Source organism: Sitophilus oryzae, unplaced genomic scaffold (assembly GCF_002938485.1).
Source record: "Sitophilus oryzae breed Bouriz unplaced genomic scaffold, Soryzae_2.0 scaffold_1576_pilon_pilon, whole genome shotgun sequence".
NCBI lineage: Eukaryota > Metazoa > Arthropoda > Insecta > Coleoptera > Curculionidae > Sitophilus > Sitophilus oryzae.
This window is the reverse complement of record NW_022146254.1, coordinates 1,467,658-1,487,875: the sequence shown is the minus strand read 5'-3', so window position 1 is coordinate 1,487,875 and position 20,218 is coordinate 1,467,658. Positions and strand designations below refer to the sequence as shown.

Below are 20,218 nucleotides of genomic sequence, written 5' to 3'. Positions count from 1 at the left end.
GAAGTGACATTGTCTCCACGAACACTATTTATACGTCTGTTGACTAGAATCAAAAGCAAAGGCATAGTTTTAATGTAAAAAATACGAAAATGTTAGTGTCTTCTTTCAAAAAGTTAAATATTTTTGACAATTACCTAGATGACAAAAATTATTTTTAAATTTTTTAGTTTTGCTTACTGCATTCACAGGTTGTTTCAAAACCTTCACCAAATATAAAACCCTTGTTTTCTCACGTATAATTGACAGATGGCAACTTTTTTTTTAATTTAGAAAGAAATACTAAAAAGCCTGCAATTTAGCTACCAATTGCTTAAAAAATCATCAAAATCGGTCCGCTAGAACACAATGCATATAACTTTAAAATATTTTTTTAAAATTGGTTCTAGTTTTTAGTGGTCGTTTTTTTCTGCCGGTATTATGATCACAAAAGCACATAATTCGACAGACCATGATTTACACTTGTTTATAAATTTTATGTTACTCTAGTTTCTGATAGATTTCTATTATGAATTAATGTAAATCTAAGAAGTCTTATTTATGAAAATTTCTATCTATTATCAGGTGAGCTTTGGTGGAATTTGTGATCTAAGAGATTGATTGATAGAAAAACAGATAAAAGAATCTGTTTTAGGAGTTTTAAAAAGTAAAAATTCCAAAACAATTAAAAATTAAAAAAAAAACGGCAAAAAATATTTTTTAGTTAAAAACACATTATACAGGTCCAAATTTAATCAATATGTATTTCTCTATTGTACATTGTAATACAACTTATAACTTCGTTTGTCATCCACGTCATTTTTCAACTTCATAAATAACGCTTCCGGGTTCTGGAATGTATGGTTCAGAAAACACACTGGTTTTATCCTATTTAGATATTCACCTATTGGAAACCATTGATGAACAAACAACAGCAAAAGAGGTTGCTTAAAGTTGTTTAAAGAATGAGCAGCCTGAAGAATGGTTGGGCCGATTTTATTGATCTCAGGTTTGTTGGATTCATGTTTGCCTCTAATAGCAGAACAACTATTAAAATATCGGAAAATTCTACAAAAAATAAATCATACAGAAGTTTTAAATAAATGAGGTTTGGTTATGCAAATATAGAAAATATTGAAAAAAATATTTATAGCAGATACTTGTACCAAAATGTAGAGTCTGGGCATAAGTAAGGTACTCCACTCTGGTATATTAAATATATTAGTAACATTTATAACAAAAAGTACAGTTTTATTTTGAGAAATTATACAGGTGAGTCTTAAACAAGTGCATATATTTTTAGGGGGCTGTGAAGATCTCGACGAAATATATTTTCTCTTTGCCTTTCAAAAAATAGCTGCTAAAACTTAAAATATGACTTTTAAGCTTAAATTTTGAAAAACCACTGTTTTTCGTTCCCCTTAATTTAATCTTGCAACAATCTTGTTACCATATTATCAAGCTATTATATTTTTTAAATCGAAAATTCAAAAATACCTAATTTTTCCGAAAAATTCAAAATTTAAACAAAAAATTTTTTTTAATTAAACTGAAATATTTCATTAGTAAAATATTTGCACTTCTTATTTAAGACTCACCCTGTATAAATACTGTAATCCTATATAGAAAATGCAAATAAAATTACTTGATAAACACAATAAAATAATAATGTTATTTTTTTTTTTTTTAAAATAAAAAGAAATGTTTACTGTTCTTCCTATAATGATGGAAATGCGAGTTTTTTATTATTTTGCAGAATTACCCTTTAAATTGTCCATTCTGGTACATAAAATAAAAGTTTTATATACTAGTGGTATTATAGCGTATGGAGTATTAAAATATGAATAAAATAAGTTTATTTTACCTCTTTAAAAAAAGGGTTTATAGGTATTTCTATTTTTATTTTGAAAAAAAAAAAAAAAAAATAAATAATAGTTTAATTGTTTCTTTTTTCTTTAACCATTAGTTTATATCCATATAGTTTTTTTCCTTTCTTGGGTATGAAGTCTTGATGTCGTCTTTCATATGACGACTTGATGATATTTACATGAGAATTATCATTTTAATATTTTAATATATAAGCATTTTCATGACATAAAATAGAAAATACGTTTTATTGTATATAACTAAAATAAACAGTACAAAATTACATGTATGTACAGAATGGTACAAGAATAAAAAACGTCGATTGTAACTGAAAAACACTTAATACAATTTAAGGAAAACAATAACTAGAAGTAGGTAAATCGGGCAAAGAAAATCGCTGGAAACCATTTCCAAGTTCAAAAGTTGATCGTTAGTGGTGTAGGAACACCACAAAATCAAAATTACCAATTTGACTAAATGTTAAAAAATAGAAAAAAAAAATTGTTGTCCATTTTTAACAATAAAGTAGCGGTAGGGTAAATTATAATATTTTTACACTGATATCGATAGTCTTTCTGCTTTAATAAACGAACTTTAATCAATTGGGTGCTTAAAAAAGCGTTTATTTGTTCTAGTTGTGGAACTCGCATTGTTTAGTGATCACTAGATGGCGTTTTGTCGACGTTTTCAAAACCATTTCTCAAAAAAATTAAATGGTATGCCATACAACTTCAATGTCTTTACATTTTGAAGCAAAGCTTCAAGCTCTCAGAAACTGGCATGTTTTTATTTAAATCATTTTAGTGATTTAAGTCATTTGATCCAAAGCTGATCAAGACTTAAAATTAACTCTATTCCAAAATTATTTGTAATTTAAATTTTTATTCTTAACTAGAAAAATATTCAAGTCTTTTATAAACGACTTAAGTCAGATTTAAATAAGAAGTTAGTTTTAGAAAGACGAACGGAAGAAATTGATTTTGAATATGTTGCAGAGTACCTTAAAATCCTCCAGCCTTTTAGCTTATGCCATCGACATATTACATAATGATCCAAATATATCACCACTTTTTAATAGACGTGTATTCGACAACAAACAATTCGACCTCTAAACTGCAATGAATACATATACAGTACTACAAAATCCGTTCAATTTTTATAAAAAACATATTTTTGTTTTTTATTGTCATTCTGGAAATTTACCCTTTTATTTTATGTGGTTTTAGTCTCATTTGTACCTACAAAAATTAATAATATAGGTAATATAAGTAAATCTGCAATCGGGTATTAGGGCAATTAGGTATTAATATTGCATTTTCGCTGTCCTGACTTGTCAGATCATCATGATTTATATAAAAAATGTAGACTTAAGTTATAAAAACGACTAAAATTACATTATATTGATATAAGTATTTATGAAAATGACTTGAAAGAAAATTATTTAAATCAACGACTTGAGATTTAAATCATTTAAACTTTATGTTGAAATTGACTTAAGATTTAAGTCTAACTGACTTATTGTAGCTGCGTTTTGAAGTTATGCAGGGCATGGAATAGAGAACCAAAAAAAGATCCGTATTTAAATTAAAGTTGATGAAATTTAAAACGCCGGGTTGGTAAATTAAGTTTGTCGTAAACAACAAAGTTCTAGCAAATCCCATTTATGATAGATTTCCTTTATCCGTTAGCCACGTACGTCGTACGCTGGAAAATCTACCCAAACGATTTTCAAAATTTTATAAAGAGATAAACAGGGTCCATAATCCGGTAATCTCTATCGGAACGGATTGGCTCAGGTGTGGCAAATTGAAATATCGTATATCGATTTAAAAATATAGTATTGGGTAAGAGCTATCATGTTAACGTGAAATTTGTAAAAATAAATTCGCCATTATTTTGATACTTCCAGTGAAATTTTATCTCGTTTAACTACAGTATGTCCTCGGATTGTCTTTACAAAAGGAAAAACTTTCTTATTATTGACGTTTTGGCAAAAATGCATTCTTCATAAAATTTTTGCTTGTTTTAATTTCGTTTATACTTTTCCAAATTTCCATACCGTTTTAGAGAAAATTAAAAAAACATAAAAATATTGTTGCAAGTCCTAAAATTCAAAAGGCGTTTCTATGGTAATATAAGTTCGATTTCATTCTTTGATAGACGGTTATTATTAATTTTGACTAACGTCATGTTTTTGCTGTTTTTAAAGTATCACATTTTTGGATAACCCTTTCGATAGCACCGAACTAAATAAATTCTGTGCTTCTTTAACATTTTAAAATAGCAAAAAATATGACTTTAATTATAGTTCTATCAATAACAATTTATCAAGGGTTGAAAATAAAAGTATGTTACCATGGAAACGCGTTTTGATTTTCAGGACATGTTTTTTTAGTTTTCTCTAAAACGGTATAGAAATTTGAAAAAGTATAAGTAAGCAAAACTTTTTATGAAGAATGAATTTTTGCCGAAATGTCAATAAAAAAAAGTTTTTCCTCTTGTAAAGACAATCCGGGGACAGGGTTATAAAGGGTGTCCCAGGCTGAGCATGCGTTAGAAGTTTCTAGAGAACCACAATATCTAGATCCGAAATTTTCTGCACATCATTGTTTTACAATGAGATCTATCGATTAAAATTGTTTTCAATATAGCGGCACTTCCGGAACTACCGAAAGTTGACAGCAATTTTCTTATTTTAAATGGGAGCCCCCATTTTTTATTACATATTTAAATTCTCTGTAAAATTCTATGAATACTGATGTTAAACACTCTATACCTAACATTCGCCGTTTTTGAAAAAAAATATTTAACCGAACGAAACCGACGAAAAAAACTACCCGTCAAAAAAATTTGTATAGCCTAAAAGTTGGTGATTACCACAGCCACTGTGACATAAAGAGAAAACATGTGGCTATCTATTTCAAAAATTAAATTGAATTGGACGATTAAAAAATTAAAAAATCATTTTTTTTTCAAATTGGAACCACACTGAAATCTAACGTTTGTTTAAACAAACTAAAATATTACAAGAGCTACTAATTTTACTACTAATTTTAGTTATATAATATTATATCTAAAAAGTTAGAATGAATGAGAAAAGCATCATAATCTTCATTCTCTTCATTCATAAAAGTTATAAAATTTTACGCAGAATCTAAAAAGAAAATAAAACATAGGGTGTTGCATTTAAAAAACATATGTTATATCCGCCACACTCTTTTCAAGCACTTTGTATACCTTGTAATAATTTTAAAATGTGTATCTTAATCTTCCCGATAACTTTTACATTTAACACTTTGGCCTCGAAACAAACGAGATAATGGACTTTACCTTATAGTTGACTCACCCTGTACATAAAGCTAGTTTATTTGCACATATTTAATTTAATAAGTCTATACAAATTGTGTTACAGATTCAACTAATTCTTATTCCAGGATATTTAACTTAATTTAACTAAAGTAATACTTACAATGCATCATAAAATATATTATATTAACCAACGCCAGACATATGCTTCTAGCAAATTAAATTAGTGTATGTCAATTTAAAATGACGAAGTTTCGGTTAAAGTTGGAAATCGAGTAACGCCCACAAGAGGAAATTGCAGATTAGCAGACCAATTTTCGTTAATCATCTTTTAATGGAGACCACCATGTTTAGGTCTGGCATTTAGTCCCAAACTTAATGAATTAATTTTGAACAATTTCTATTCGCATTTCAATTTGTTGAATACTTACCAGTGCGATTTGAACAGCTAATTTTTGTATCCATATAAAGAAATATAATATTAATTTTTAATGTAAATACTTTTTGATATAAAGATATTTAATTAACAGATATATTAATTAAATATTTTATCACACTAATAAAGTCATCCATTGTGGCCGTAAATCAGTGGCAAAGTGTTTAATGGCTGGGGAGGAGGTTAATACAGGTTTCTCACGTACTCTACCGGATGCGTCTCAAAAGTGGAAAAAAACCATGAAATTTGATGAAAAAAATGAGATTTGGTGTATTAGTATATGACATAAATTAAGAATTAATAGACATATTCAATTGTTTTTGGTCACTACCTGTTTCACTGGAAATGACTACAACTTTTGATTTTTAAATGGTATCCTCGATATTTCTACTTTATTCGATAGAAAATGACACTCTGAATAAAATGACATATCATATGTCAACCTTTGACATTTGACCCATGTGCACGTCCCCTGTGAATCTGAGGACACTTTTTTAGTATTAAAATATGTGCACTTGGAAGAAAATTATAATAAATTGAAAAAAGAAATGAAAAATTTAACCCTCTGTGGCTACGAAACAAAGCAGAATCGGCCATATGTTGGTATAAAATAAATCTTATTTTTACGTGTGGAATGTCCTCACGAGAGATGGCACATGTTCTATAAAAGAACCACTTAGTTATTAAATATTAATTTCATAAATATAGAATTTTAAATATAAAATAATCAAACTAATAATTTATTCAACAAACGATCATAAAAACGGCTAATCATAACCCGATAAATTATGAAAAATCCAACACGTGGCTTTGTCGAAGATTTTTTCCTTTGCAACATAATAGGAAAACCGGAAAATGGGTCAAACTTTGCGAGCATTTAAAACAAGTGCCGGTGGCTGGTTGGGACACGCGAAACAGGTGTAGCAGATATCCGACAAGTTCAAACAAGCGTTGCTGTATTACAAAGTAATCCGAAAGTTTAGGTGTACGAGTTCCGCATTGCGAAAGTTCAGGCCTGTAAAAGTTTTATGAAGCAGTAAAAGATCAGATAGTTCGATTAATTATTTTCAAACTACTGGAGCAAAGTTTTTAAGCGTTGGGTTCTCGCAATAAAAACAGATTTATTTTATTAGGAGGTTAAGGAGTTTAATGTGTCAGGGGGTGTTAGATGACATTAAAAATATAACAAATCATGGATTATTCAAGGTTAGGAATTCTATTTTACAACAGGTAGTTTTTAAGAAAAGAAACAAAAGTTTATTATTTACAAATAAGAAAAAACGTTGCCTATTGCTCTGGTTTTTGTAATATTATTTCGTTTATTAGAAACGGTTAAAAATTAAAAAAAGAAAAGTTCTGTTTTCTAATTGGTTCAGACAGATGCGCTCCCTTGTGGATATTTTTCGAACTTCAGGAATAACTTCCACCGATTTCTCTTGGTCTCGATTTGTTTATTACAATTTTTTTCCCAAAGTTATACGTATTTTTCTAGTTATACGTTCTCAAAGTTGTACGTAGTTTCCTAAAGTTATATAAGTAGTTTCTGAGATACAGCCGGCGTCCATTCTTAGTCGGCTACCCGGTACATATAATTATGTAGCTCTTCAGACTAATTCGGTTTTTAATAAATCTAAAAACTTTTTTGTAAATTAAACAAAATACTGTTACTTTGCGCCACTCCTCCGGCAATTTCATTACTTAATTCTACACACCTGGGTTTCCTATATGGCAGTAATTTTGTGTAAAAGTAGTGTCTGTATGTATATTAAACTCATACGGTTTCTTAGATTAATTTTTTTATTTTTCTAGAAAACACTACCCTAAATGGATTCTTTAAATTTATGTTCCTTGGATATTATTTTCTTAGCTCTAATGTATTATTGTAATGTGTTCTTGTGGGTCTCAACTAAGGATTGTGTATTAACTGTTAGGTATTTCGATTCGATTCAGCACAGAATCAAATCGATTTTGAAGTCGATTCTGGAATTCAGCACAGAATCAGCAGCGCCTCAAGAGCATTCTGGAAATTAAAAGACAGGATTTTAATTAACATAGTATTTTTGATGTGAATGATTTTATTACAAAGAATGATATGAGGACCTTGGAGTACCTTAAAATTACTTTGCTGAAAACTTTGCATGCGAGACTTTAACTTTATGATGACATCGCAAATATAGATCATACCAAATAAACTTTTAGTCATGTGATTAAAGTTGACCGCCACAGCGTTGCCGATTTTTGCATATTTTCTTTTAATCAAAATATTTTAGGAAACAAAATTTAATTAATTATAAACACAAGGTTGCGACGAGTTTTTTGCAACGGCTGTTAAGCTGCTTTGGAATCTTGTTCACTTTACACTAAAAGATGCTCTAAAAAGACAATTTTCGACTGCAAGGTCTGCTAGTAAAACTGTTTAAACCAAAAACATGTTTTAAAACAGAGCTACCACCTAAATCTCCAGCGGGAAATTTAAATTCCACTTAGTCAGCCCGGCGCCCAATATGTCCACGGTTGGCAACATTGAATTTAATAATCGCACCCTCGGTGACGTAATTAAAAGTTTATATGGTACCGCTTATACAAAATTATTGCGAGTAACATTTTGCGTATTATTTTTAATTTTCTTAAATTTAATTTTCTATTCATTCCTTCAGTCTAACATTTAAATGTAGAAATAGAGCAGTCTAATAAGAGCTAATATTTTCTTTAAGCCCATTTACGAAACTACTTACAGCCATAATAACGGAAAAAGGAAAAATCTTTTCCTTTATGAAAAGTGAAAAGTTTTAACTTGTTTCGCTTCAACGTCGTAATTTTGCTGCTCAGAACGCAGAGATTTCGAAACAGTCCTTATTTTCAATGCCGTTCGCGTTTCGACGATTTAGCGAAAATAAAATTTGCTGCCCTTTTTTTGCTGTTGCGACAAATATAATCAGAGGCGTCGTCTAAGCTTTATTTTTTTTAAATTCATTTAAAAAATCATTTTAATTAAAATTTTAGTGATTTAACAGACATCATTTAAGTCATTATACATACTTGCAGTTCACTTTCTACGTCTTACTAATATTTACATTAATGCAAAGACTGTTCTGTTAGTGATGAAATATCGTATGTTCGAAAAAAAACGGCGTCAAAGACGGCTGAGGAATGATAGTTGATGATAATTTTGGCGAGGTCAAGCCCTAAACGTCATTTACTGTGCCACTTTTCTGCCAGTTGGTTTTAAAAAGGTTGTAATTTATTTTTATATTGAGTAAAAATGATTTTTAAATAGTGTAGTTTAAAATTGGAGAAAAAATACTCTTTTAAAAATAATTGTGTGTCTGGAAACGTTCTATACTTTTTTAATCTCTCTATAATTGGTGTTAATTTTTGACAAAGTTTTATATCAATATTTAGTAAGTAACGTCCAGAGATTGACCTCGCTAAAATTATTATCGATTGTCATTCCCCAACCGTCTTTGACGCTGTTTTTTTATTATATAGTACTTCTACACGAGTGCACAGGCAAAAACTAAATATAGCTAGATTAGAACGTAAAAAATGTACAAACCAAACTTGTCACAAACAAACATTTAGTCCCTTTATATGTATAATCAATTACACTTACTCATGCGCGTGTATGAATAATACACGAAGATGGTTAGAGAAAAATACACACCAAAAGTGTATTCTTCTCTATTATGTCGTAGAGCTCCACAATTACAAAGCGGAGTGGGGGCCTTTCCCCATTTATAGAGAGAATCCATGCATCTGACATGTTCGATACTTTAGCCTGTTTAAAGTTACCCATATCTGGCGAGGTTTCTCAAAACCATGCAGTAGGTACTGCTGAAATTCATGTAAAATTCCGACTTTGTGGTGGAGCGTTTTTCATCCATTCGGTCATCCATGCATCATACACGTTGAGCTCTGCATTTTCGTCAGTATCCCAAGTGTTTTTGATGAGAGTAGTGGTTTTCTTGAGCGGAGTCTATATCAGAATATATTGGTAGTTCCTGGTTTAGCAATATTTTCTTGTGTTCTTTATGCAAAGCCCGTTTTTGCTTCAAATTTGGGGGAGGGATGCTATTTAAAACAGGCAACCAGTATGTGGGCATAGTTCGTATAGCCCCTGAAATGATTCGCATTGTGATATTCACTTGGACATCCACTTGGTTGTAACATGGGCACTATTCAACCAGACAGGCGAACTGTATTTGGCCGTTGAGCACACGAAGCTGAAGGCTGATGTTCTTAGAGTAGCTAGAGATGATCCCCAGGGGTGCAGGTGTTAGTGGATTCTGGGTAATTCTAAATGAACTAGCAACAGCTGGCAGCCAACAACAATCGTAAGCTCTCCGGGCTTTGTACGCATTGTTTATTTCTTTAAGAAAGGGAATATATACATTTCCAGCTAATGTTAAATAGAACAATTTTCAGTTTCATACACTATTCATCATTAGCATACATAGGATATATGTATCATCATAATCATCATTTTCAGCTTATTCAACCATTTCCAATTATGGTGTAGTCCCCCAAATATTTAGATTCTCTCTTTGTAGTAGAGCCCATTGCTAATCTGCTAATTTCCTAATATCATAGTCTCATCTCAGGTTCGGTGTCCTTCGGATATGTGTAGGTATATGTGTTTATTGCACAGCTAATAGTTCATTTATTTTTTATTTTTTTATCCAATATAAAAAGCACAAAATTGGCTAGTAGACTCATTAATATTCTGCTCAGTCTCAAATCAAGCGGAAAATGTAAATAAAACATGTGTAATTTTATACGTGAAGGTTTATTTTATTATTGTCATTGAAACCAACAGGCCTGTTTTTAGAGGTGATTTCTTTACCGCTCAGTAGCGGACTGTTTTTGCTAAAAAAAACAGAAAAAATAATTTCCCTAGTTTTTTCAAATTTTTTCAAAACAAAGTTTGACTGAATTTTTTATCTTATTAATAATTTAAATAACACTGAAATGAATAAGTTCATTCTATTGGAGCTTCCAAGGCATAGATTAAAGAAGTCTTTAATCCATTTTAATAGTGTTCCTCCTCCGAGTTTTACAGCCTCAATCACTATGCCGTCCTCGCCCGGGGCTTTGTTATTTTTCATTTCTTTTAAGGAGTTTCTGATTTCTTCTGTAGTTATTTCCGGTATATCCTCTGATCCCTGATTAACTATCTTGTTGCACAGACGTTGTTGACTGTTGTATGTTTGTTGGTGATTACTTGTGTATAGTTCAGTGTAAAAGTTTTCAGTTATTTTCAACAGCCTTTCCCTATTTGTTGTTACGACCCCTTGGTTGTCTTTTAGTTTAAAGATCTCTCTCTTTCCATTTGATAGTTTCCCCCGCAACACCTTCATCCTTTTATTCTCTTCTATAGTTCGCCTTATATTATCTGTATTAAATTTTCTTACGTCCTTTTTGATTTCTTTAGATATTGTTTTGTTCAATTGTCTCAGGTCTTCAGAGTTTCTGTTATTTTGTTTTAACATTTCTTTTCGCAAAGATATATATTCTTTGTATTTTGGGTGAGTTTTTGTTGTTTGTTATTAATTTGTTGGCAGTGTTGTACTTCCGCTTCTTTAATGGCTTCAACAATATTGCAACTTATATTTTCAATACCGTGTTGGCTGTTTAAGGTCCGTTCTTCCAGGAAAGCTGTAACGGAATCTGCATAGTTGAAGTCACTGTTAGGGGGGTTCCATTTAGTATTTTTGTTTTGTCGAACCATTTTTGACCTTTCTCTTTTCAAGTCTATCTTGACGTCGCTCTAACCATTCTGTGGTCGCTTGCCTTGAAAAAGGAATAATTCCGTCTCAATGCAACAACGCCATAACGATACTTCTCCATAAAAAGGTTATCTTCTCCATATAAAAGATATCACCGAGCTTGAAAATTATAGACCGATAAGCCTTCTTTGTCACTTGTCTAAGCTGTTTACCAAAATCATTGCCAAACGTCTCGAACGTAAACTAGATTTCTATCAACCAAGAGAACAGGCAGGCTTTAGGAAAGGTTATGGAACAAACGATCATCTTCAATTAATTAAAATCCTGATAGAAAAATCTGTGAAATACAACAGGCCCCTAGCATTGGTGTTCGTTGATTTCCAGAAAGCATTTGACACAGTAGAATTAACATCAATAATAGCAGCATTAGAGCAGGGAAGAGTAGATTATAGGTATACAAGGCTTATAGAATACATATATAGTAATGCCACCACAACTGTAAAACTTCACGAAACAACAGATAAAATTGAGGTAGGCAGAGGAGTTCGACAAGGGGATACTATTTCGCCTAAAATTTTTACAGCTGTCCTTGAATACGCAATGAAATCACTCTCTTGGGAGAATAGGGGCATAAATATCGATGGTGAAAGGTTGACACATCTCAGATTCGCAGATGACATCGTCCTTGTCTCAGATAACATCGGAGATTCAAAGCAGATGCTCGAAGAATTAGTGCAGGCCTCATTAAAAGTCGGTCTCCGGATAAATACGAGTAAAACGCAAATAATGACAAACTTAGTGCTGACACAGAACATCAGAATAGGTGACGCCGACATAAAAGACACATATATACAAATATCTCGGGCACGAAATACAAATCGGAAAGAACAACCAAACACACGAGATACAGCGCAGAATAGGTTTGGGTTGGGCTGCTTTTGGCAAACTGCGGGAGACCTTTAAAAGTGATATACCCATATGCTTGAAGAGCAAAGTTTATGAACAATGCGTCTTGCCGGTAATTACATATGGAGCGGAAACTCTAACATTAACGAAAAAGTCAGCAGAAAATTTAAGAGTAGCCCAGAGAGCCATGGAGAGAGCCATGCTTGGAATAACTAAAAGAGACAAAATTCCTAATAACACTATCAGACAAAAAACCAAAATTAAAGACAAAGTGGAACACGTAACTCGAATGAAATGGAGATGGGCAGCTCATGTAGCGAGAACATCTAAATACAGGTGGACTAGAAGATTGTTAGAATGGCGACCTCGAGTAGATAAACGTAGCAGAGGCAGACCACTGACACGCTGGACCGATGATGTAAAGAGGATTGCTGGAAATTGGATGATGACGGCCCAAAATCGAGAGACATGGAGAAATATGGAGGAGACCTACGTTCAGCAGTGGACAACGATGGCTACATGATGATGATGATGATGATGATTGGAGCTTCCAAGTGAAAAGTGCTAAAGTAGTTTAATTTCAGGAACTTTGAAAGCAAACTAGAAATAAAACACCTTTTTTGTATAACATTTATTATTATATTAATTACTTCCGAGAATGCTAATGATGAATTAGAGTTAGCAAAAACTGCAATGTTGGTAAACAATAAAACTTCTGTCCTTTGTTTATAAGCTAACTGATGGTTACACGATGACTGGAGGACATATAGGTTAAAGATTCACCAGGTTTAACTGAAAAATATAAATAACATTACTCTCACAATTAATCTAACGAGAATTTTAAAATTTTCACGCGATAACATAAAGCCTAGTTGACACGGTAAAAGTGTATTTGCATCAACTACATTTGGACGCTGCTCGCGCAGAAAATAGGACCCAAGAGATAGACTAAATTACTACTAAAGTTAAGAGTCTGAAGACAATTTATCGGTTACCGCGTTTTTAGGACATTTAACCGGTAAAGCGGTAAATCGATAAACCGGTAATGCAATCGCTAGTTCTCAAGGCAGTATGTCTTCTTTAGACTTGGTGCATTTCAGTTGATTTCAAAAAATTCCGACACGGCAGAAATCAGACATTTTCTTCATATATTTCACGCCGCGCCGGCCCGGTTACAGTTCATGTTGATCGCATTAAAATATTATTGAAATCGTGGCTTTGTCATAATATTTAATTAGTTTAGTTTTTTGGTAGTGCAGTTATTGAAACTAAAAAAGTACTCAGGTACCAGGTTTGTGTAATGTAACGCTGTTTCGGGTAGTAAAACTTAAGCGAAGGAGAACCCGAACTGGGCGTTGCGTCGCTCTGTGTTGTGACTATTTCAAATATTAAATTATTTGTCGAAAAAATGTTAACACGTAAAGGAGAGTGTAATTATGACGCTGTTGACTGCAATAAAATTCAATAACTCAAGTTTCCCGGATATCAACACTCCCGAAACAACATTTTATAGATTCATAGTTTCTCACACCGATTTAATCAAAAGCAAAAATGGATCCAAGCAGTTTGACGAAACAAGTGACACAAATAAGTGCTCGTTACATTAATCAAAAAATAAAATAGACTATACTATGGGAGGATAAAATATAATTTGCAATATTAATGGTATACCTTTTTTTCAACAACTAGTGATAAAAGGTTATCTTCTAAAATTATAATCACAGTTATAATTATGTACAATTTCGTTATAGCCGAAATAGCCCCAATTATTACCCCATTAGCAAAACCGGTGATTAAAACTATACTCGCTATTTAGTAGAGAGGTAGAGAAAGAGTAGAGAGGTATGACTACCTGAATAAAGATTCGTATTGGGAAGGCTTGTGCATCCTATGTGAGGATTAAGAAGCTGCTCTGTAGCCGCGATTTGAGCCTAGATCTGAGAACTCGTATGCTCAAATGTTATGTTATTCCCAGTCCTTTTTTATGGTATGGAAGCTTGGACCCTCAACGACCTTTGCCAGGTCTGAGAAACTGGAAACTGGAGGCCTTCGAGATGTGGGCATACCGTAGGATGTTGAGAATACCATGGACAGAACATGTAACCAACGAGGAGGTCCTGAGAAGAATGAGTAAGGGCGTAGAGATCCTCAAGGAAGTGAAAAAAAAAGAAAATTGCAATATCTCGGCCATATCATGAGAGGTCCAAGGTATGAGATTTTGCAACTTATAATCCAGGGAAAAATTGTAAGAAAAAGATCTTTTGGAAGGAGAAGAATATCCTAGCTCAGAAACCTGCGAAAATGGTTTAATGTCACGTCATCTGACCTATTTAGGGCCGCAGCTTCTAAGGTCAAAATAGCAATGATGATAGCCAACCTTCGATATGGAGACGGTACATAGAGAAGAAGACTCGCTATTTAAACCAGTGTATTTGTATATATCAGTTTTTTACGATATTCTCCGATGGTGGCAGCAGCGGCGGAGAATGAACCAAGCCTATACCAATAATAATATACTTACGGCTGGGAATTGTGTCTGAAAGACACAATATTTGGCCGTTTAAACTTATTTGTGTAACTTCAGGCAGAGGATTTTGAGTAGGGAATAATACGTCGTAGACGGCTTTGCCCTTTGGATTATATATTAGATCTTGTGGATTACTCTTCAAATTGATAAGGAGTTTCTAAAAATTAAAATAGCTTTTTTTGCTTCTTTTCTTTCAATATATTTTAAATCTCCCACGTACAGTTTTCTTATCCAAGACTCCTGCTACCGTAGCATTTACAGTAACGACTATATCTTTTAAACCATTTACCGGTATAGTAACTTCACCAGTAACATATCCTGCTGCATCATTAACGTATCTAAAATTAATCAATTTGAAGAAAAAATCAATATACAGGGTAAATCAAGGCGATGATAAATTTATATTTGTATGTAGAGCGGTATTATTTATAATTTTTTTAATCCTATATACACATATCATGCTGTACACATGATATCTGCTTCATGAACCTAAATTTATATACAGCGTTACATTCGTTATCCCTCATTTGATTTAAAAAATTATTAGCATACTAGCGTGTACCCGAGACTTCGTTGGCGTCGAATTAATCATTTGTAAGGGTGATGATAAAGCAAAGCCAGAATTTTCATTAACATACAAACTGGATAAAATTTTCTCACATTTATATCAGCATGAGAAAAAACAATATGGCGATATTATTATATTTTGGCAGTTACTAAATATGAAAGACAAAAATCATTTTCAGCCCTAACCTAACCTAACCTCCTTAGGGGTAGATTTGAAAAAAGTACTGCGATAACAAAAGAGATATAAAAAGGTCTCTTTGTAAACCACGTTTTTTGTTGCATTTTCTGGCTGTAAAATAGCAACTTAGGTAAACTTGGTAATATTTGTGGGGTAGTTTCATCTTGTTGGAATTTGACTTTCGAAAAATCCGTTTGCCAAAAATAAGCTTTTTACGTTAAGCAGTTTAAGCAGAATCGTGGTTAATCGATTACACAACTTTTTGGAACACAAAATATGTTAAAAAACAAAATAAATTATGCGTGTCCAAGCGTTTTCCCGAAAAACTAACCGTTTTTTAAATAACAAATATCATAATATTTGAGGGGCGTTTTCACCCTCTTGGAATTTGAGATTCAAGAAACCCCTCCTTATAGAACCTCTACACCCCACAGTAAATCCGTTTACCAAACATCAGCTTTAAACGTCAAGCAGTTTAAACAGAATCGTGATTACTCAATGGTCATATTTTATGAAACACCCTGTATAAATTTTAAAAAAAATCTTAAAATATGTAAAACAACAAAATACAAAATACGCGTTTAAGAGTTTTTCCGAAAAACTCACCGGTTTTTAAATAAAAAATATTCTAATACTTGAGGGGTGGTTTCGCCCCCTTAGAATTCGAGTTTCGGAAAATCTCTTCTTATCGAACCTCTACACCTTAAAGTTAATCCGTTTTCCAAAAAGCAGCTTTATACGTCAAAGCGCTTTAAGCAGGATCGTGATTAATCATCGACCAGATTTTTTGAAACACCTTGTATACATCTTTAAAAAATCTTAAAATATGTAAAAAATCAAAATAAAATACACTTGTTTAAGCGTTTTTTCGGAAACTTGACCGTTTTTTTTGAATATTTTAGGGGTGGTTTCACCCCCTTGAAACTGTAATTTCGAAAAATCCCTTCTTATCGAACCTCTATACCCTAGAATCAATCTGTATGCCAAAATTGAGCTTCTTAGGTTGAGTGGTTTGAGCAGGATCGTGATTAATCAGTGAGTCAGTCATTTAAGGATTTTATATATTAGTATAGATTTGCTATTTTTAAACAAACTGTCCATCAGAAGCTGTCCAAATAAATTTTTGCTAGTAACTCACAATATCTAGTCCATCATACTGTAGGTATCAAAAATATCATCTAGTTTATTTCTTTTGACATTGAAATTCTTAGCTATGGTGTGAATCATAGAGTTATAGATTTGTAAATAAAATTTGGAATGTAGGGACGGTGATATGTTTTATAAAATTTATTCACAGGAAATACCGCATAACCGTAAAAAATATCGTCCAGTTGGCTTGGAACTGACGACCTATTACATTCCCCATATAATTTTACATATGAAATGACAGCGATCTTCATTTCAAAGGCATCGCTGTTGGTCACCACCCCTTAAAATACTTGCACTAATTTCTGGGACACCCTGTATAATTGCATCGATATATTAAAATAAATATATCGATATATTTTTAAATTTTACCATCCTATAGCAAGACCTTTGAACATCTTTCTTGCCGAGTGTGACCGAACACTGCGTTCAGGTCATGATAGTTTTTGAATAAATTTCGAGAAATTTTTTGATTGGTTGGTATGGAAATATCAGTCGGCCAATCTCGTAAATCGTGAAAAATTATTTTTTACGCAAGAAATTTCATGTTACGAACAGAATTGTTAACTGAGTCGATATCACACATCCTGCTATTAGCTATTAGTAGTTTTTACTTGCCTGAAAGTGTCTGTGCATAGGTTTTCTCTATTTAGATCACTGTCTAACACAGATTCCGTTACCAATGTGGTACCTAGACATAGAAAAGCTAGAACAGCAATTTGTTTACAGAACATCTTAAAACTGGCGTTACTGGCAGCACATGATAAAACCAAAAGTTCGTATATCAAATATAGATTACGCATAGTTGATTGTATTTTTTATGTCGTTTTTATTGCTAATTGTGCATTATGATTTAAATTGGATATTGACATTTTTTTGTTATTAATATTAATATTTTTAAGTTTTATGTTATTTTATTTACAACCACATATGGTAATACTGACATTACTGACTTTTAAAAAATTTGAAAGTGTCAAATTATCTACATTTCTTCCCTCTTTCATTTCCCTCACTCGGTTTTTCATATTTCTCGCCTCATTTAATTAAGCAAAATATTCTTGTAATATCTTTATTAAATACTTATCTAACATCAACAAAAATAAACAAGAAGATTAACAATAATAATTAAAGATTTTAATACATTTATTTGTTGAAGGTAAAAATGCTAGACTTCTTTGGCTTAAAACCTACATTCTGACGTTTCAAAAAAGCGACAAGTTTGTGATATTTTGATATGTCAGTCTTTACCCTTAATTCTAGCATTGTCTGTATCATGCTGTACGTAGTCCAAAGAGTAGATGGTTTTTTCTGCCTTGCCGTGTCGCTAAAATATGCCATCAAGACTGTCTCTGAAGCAATATTCTTAGCATTTCTTTCAGCACACCATTTTTCGTATACTTTCAATGCTATTTCATATCGCCCCCTACTTTTCTCTGGAAGTAAACTGGCTTCAGCTCTTTTTGCAGCTTCTGTAAGTTCTGGTTGAGTACCAATATTAAAGTAGTCTTCATTATCAGAACTTTCCGACAACATTCTGGCTTTCTATGTTATATAAATTCGAAAAAGCGAACGAGAAATTCAAAACTGTCACTTAGTTGTTTGTTTTGCTGTTGAAGGTTTACGCCATAACAACCACTGGTACCGGTAACTATAGATATGGAAATGCCAAAACAGAAAACGACAAATTTTCGCATATTTAATTATTTTTTTTCAAATAAAATACTATCCTTATTTTTTAATTATTGATGTGGTTGTAAAAAAATAGTATACAAACCTCGGAGGAAAGTTTTCATTATTGTTTCGAGATTTAGTTAATCTCGACGCTACGCCAACCCAACCCAATAATATCAATCTCTCGACAGCAGTGAAACACTTCCTTCCTCGGTATGTAATATACTGTTTTTGGCTTGGTTTGGTTTGGTTTGGTTTGGTTGTGTATGTTTCTCGTTATCTCTTTACCAATTACTTGCATTTTAAAAATTCACATTACTTTGTCAAAACTATTACATATATATTTTTAGCGCTTATTAAGGGGGAAATCATCATTATCATCATTTTCAGCTTATTCAACCATTTTCAATTATGGTGTAGCCTCCATCGCATACTCTCTTTGTCGTTGGGCCCATTGTTATCTATTGTTGGCTATGCGGGCCCAAGATATCCCTCCTCATTTCTTAATATCATGGTCCCATCTCAGGTTCGGTCTTCTTCTAGGTCTCTTAATTCCTCGTGGGTACCATATTGTAATTTTTTGTGGTCCATCTGGTGTCAGTTCTTTTTGCCGGCAACAACAGCAAAAGTGTATACCACGTGAATTTCGAAAGGAATATGTCCCAGGATGGAGTGACAACATGGAACAGCTCTATCAGGAATTTCAGAACACCGGAGACTCTGAGATAGCAGACGAGTTCCTTAATCGTCTTGATATAGAACGCTGTAAAAAATGGGAAGAAACGACAGGTAGAATGGACTTCACAAAATCTAGCAAGGGGGCTTAGAGCCTTCTGAGGAAACTGGGCAGCTCTAACCCACCCACTCGTGAACCACCGGAAGTATCAGCAGACCAAATCGCTGCAAGAGTGATAACACTTTCTAAGGCCCCTAGCAGCAAACAACAAAACGCAAATATTAAAAAACAACTGACAATCTGCCGCCAAAAAGCAAGTGCCCACTCTGAATACGCCAAGCCATTCTCTGTGGAAGAAGTGGATAAAGCACTGGAACACACCAAATCTGCTAAAGCTCCTGAATTCGATGGAATTCACCCCGAATTCCTCAAAAACTGCGGGAAACATACAAGAATGTGGCTGAGTAAATTCTATTCCGATATCCTACTAACAGGGCATATTCCAATAGAGCTCAAGAAATCCAAAATAGTTGCAGTTCTAAAGCCAAAATAGTTGCAGTTCTCAAACCAAACCTAAGAACTTGCCTGAAAGCTACTGCCCAATAGCCTTATTAAGTTCATGCTACAAACTTCTAGAACGTATGCTATTAAACCGAATAGTCCCATTGATATTGGAACATGCTCCTGTTGAACAGGCTGGATTCAGACCGCATCGTAGCTGTGTGGACCAGGTACTCAGCCTAACAACACACATTGAAGCAGGATTCCAAAAACAGCTGAAGACCACTGTGGTGTATGTTGACTTGACTGCGGCGTATGACACGGTCTGGAGAGAAGGTCTTCTATACAAATTCCTCAACGTAGTTTGCAGTAGAATAGCATTTCTATTAAACAACATGCTGTGTGACAGGCCCTTCCAAATTATAACAGGAAAAAAGAAGAGTAAAATAAGACACCTTAATAATGGGTTCCCTCAAGGCTCGGTACTCGCACCGGTACTGTTTAATCTATATATCTCCGACATTTCACATACAACGTCAACAAAATTTGGGTATGCCGACGATTTAGCTCTTGCCATCCCCAGTAAAACTATAGAGGAAGCCAATGGCCTATTATCAGAAGACCTGTCTGTACTGGGAAAATATTTCGCAAACTGGAGACTAATCCCAAATATGAATAAAACTGAAGTGTCGTGCTTTCATCTCAATAATAAACAAGCACGCCTGGAGCCCCAAGT

At 33.0% G+C, this 20,218-nt stretch overlaps 1 protein-coding gene across 1 annotated transcript; it reads right to left on the bottom strand.

Moving 5' to 3' along the window:
- Positions 1-12,838: 12,838 nt before the first annotated feature.
- LOC115879305 lies at positions 12,839-17,408 on the bottom strand. The gene is made up of 4 exons (XM_030896055.1): positions 17,253-17,408; positions 14,964-15,081; positions 14,738-14,900; positions 12,839-13,008 (listed from the first exon to the last, which is right to left on the bottom strand). Exons 1-4 carry the CDS (start codon positions 17,366-17,368, stop codon positions 12,950-12,952), a joined length of 456 nt encoding a protein of 151 aa, XP_030751915.1. The 5' UTR covers positions 17,369-17,408; the 3' UTR covers positions 12,839-12,949.
- Between the last annotated feature and the right edge of the window lie 2,810 nt (positions 17,409-20,218).